This window comes from Nannospalax galili, unplaced genomic scaffold, assembly GCF_000622305.1.
Source record: "Nannospalax galili isolate Female #2095 unplaced genomic scaffold, S.galili_v1.0 scaffold2025, whole genome shotgun sequence".
Taxonomy (NCBI): domain Eukaryota; kingdom Metazoa; phylum Chordata; class Mammalia; order Rodentia; family Spalacidae; genus Nannospalax; species Nannospalax galili.
The window spans coordinates 7,911-9,739 of NW_008352641.1; the positions used below are offsets into that span (position 1 = coordinate 7,911).

The 1,829-nt window shown below is 43.6% G+C and overlaps 1 protein-coding gene across 1 annotated transcript in view; it reads right to left on the reverse strand.

Moving 5' to 3' along the window:
- Positions 1-292: 292 nt before the first annotated feature.
- Cep63 (centrosomal protein 63) overlaps positions 293-1,829 on the reverse strand; it is a gene marked incomplete at its 3' end in the record, with an annotated part of 37,506 nt that continues 35,969 nt past the window's right edge. The window contains 1 exon segment of the mRNA XM_008849575.1: positions 293-490. Within this exon segment, the coding sequence (XP_008847797.1) occupies positions 293-490 (198 nt within the window).

The window sequence follows — 1,829 nt, forward strand, 5'->3', positions numbered from 1 at the left end:
CTCTGCATGGAGTGGTCTAGATCTGGAACTCCTCGGGAGCACTCCCAGTGCCTTGCCCACACACAACTGGCATAGTCACTTCACTTGTCTGTGTCTGCTCTTCCCTCCCAGCCACCCTCACCACAGTGCTTGCTAACCAGCACATCCTCAGCCCAAAGCAGACGGCTAATAAAAGCTCACAGAATTAAATATTGTGGAAACTATACCTTTAATCAATTCAATCTCCAAAAACAGGGATCATGATGAATGGGAAAACAGACAGACAAACATCGAGAGCTTGGTTGGCCCTGACCTTATGCTCCACAGCTTTCTCTTCTGCCTTCTGCATCTCTGCTTTCAGCTGCTTTTCCATGTCTGAAGAAGAACACTTGGCAGAAGCAATGGTGATATCCCGCTGATGTAACTCCTGAGTTAGCTGGGAGATTTCCACCTTCATTCCTTCCAGTGCAGAGCTGTAAGTTTGTTCAGCCTGCAAAATCTGTTCTTTCAACTACGAAAAGGCAAAAAGAAAACCACCAAAAGTTAAGAGAAAGTATTTCAAACCCAGATATGTGGTAGTGCACACCAGTCATCCTAGCACCTGGGGGGCAGGGACAGGAGGGTTCCAGACTGAGGTCAACCTGGGACAACAGCAAATTCAGGTGAGCCTGAAACTTCACAGTAAAACCACACCTCAAAACACAATGTTTGGAGATGTAGTTCGATGATATAGCAGTCGCCTAACACATACAAGGCCCTAGAAAAATAAACTTAGATAGGAAGATTATAGCATCATCGATGGTTGCCAAGGGAAGGGGAGTCATTTTCTTTAGTGGTGTAGCCACTGGTAAGTAAATGCTTACTTACCATGCTCCAGTAAATAACCCCCTAGTAATGTTCATACAAGCAACTCTGATTAAACTCAGTGTGTCTAAAAGAAAAAACATGAAAGTAGGAGGGGAACTAGTTGGCAAGAAGGGGGTCAGCCAGAGAGGACACTTAGGAGTGAGTATGACGACAGTACACTGTATGTATGCATGTATGAAATAGTCAAAAAAATTTAAACTTAAAACATGCATAATTAAATACATCAATTAATAAAATGTTTTTCATACTTTCACATGCAATTTTTCCTAGATTAAATCTGCAGAAAATTAGCATTTTACCAACTTGTATAACTATACTGAAAGTCTGGTGGTTAAAGCCATCATCGTTTATTAGATTTCACAAGAGCATGAGCTACATTCAGACACTGAGGACCAGTATCAAAGTTCACGCACAGTTACAGAAGGCAGCACCTTTCACCTTCATTCTTTTGGCAGCTACAAATAAATTTTTAAAAATTGCTTTATCTGGTTTTCTGGTTCACAGAAGATAAATAACAAACAGGAAGATAACAGGAAGAAAGGTGCAAAGGGCTGGTCCAGACGATGGCTCAGATGGTAAAGTATCTGCAGTGTAAGCAAGAGGACCCGAGTTCAGATCCCCGACACCCACATAAAAGAGGCCAGGCAAAGTCATGTACATCTGTAACCCTCACACAGGGGGATGGGGACAGGCAGATCCCTAGAGCTCGCTGGCCAATGAGTACTGAGTTCAGTGAAAGATCCTGTCTCAAAAAGACAAGGTGAGGAGAGAAGACACTTGATGTCGACCTCGGCACATGTACACACACACTAAAAAAAAGGAAAGGGATAGGAGTAATCTTAAAGCAGTAATAAAAAATACGAATCCAGCCGAGCATGGTGGCGCATGCCTTTAATCCCAGCACTCACACTCGGGAGGCAAAGGGAGGCGGATCTCTGTAAGTCCACCCTGGTTCCTGGTGAGTTCCAAGCCAGCTGGGGCTA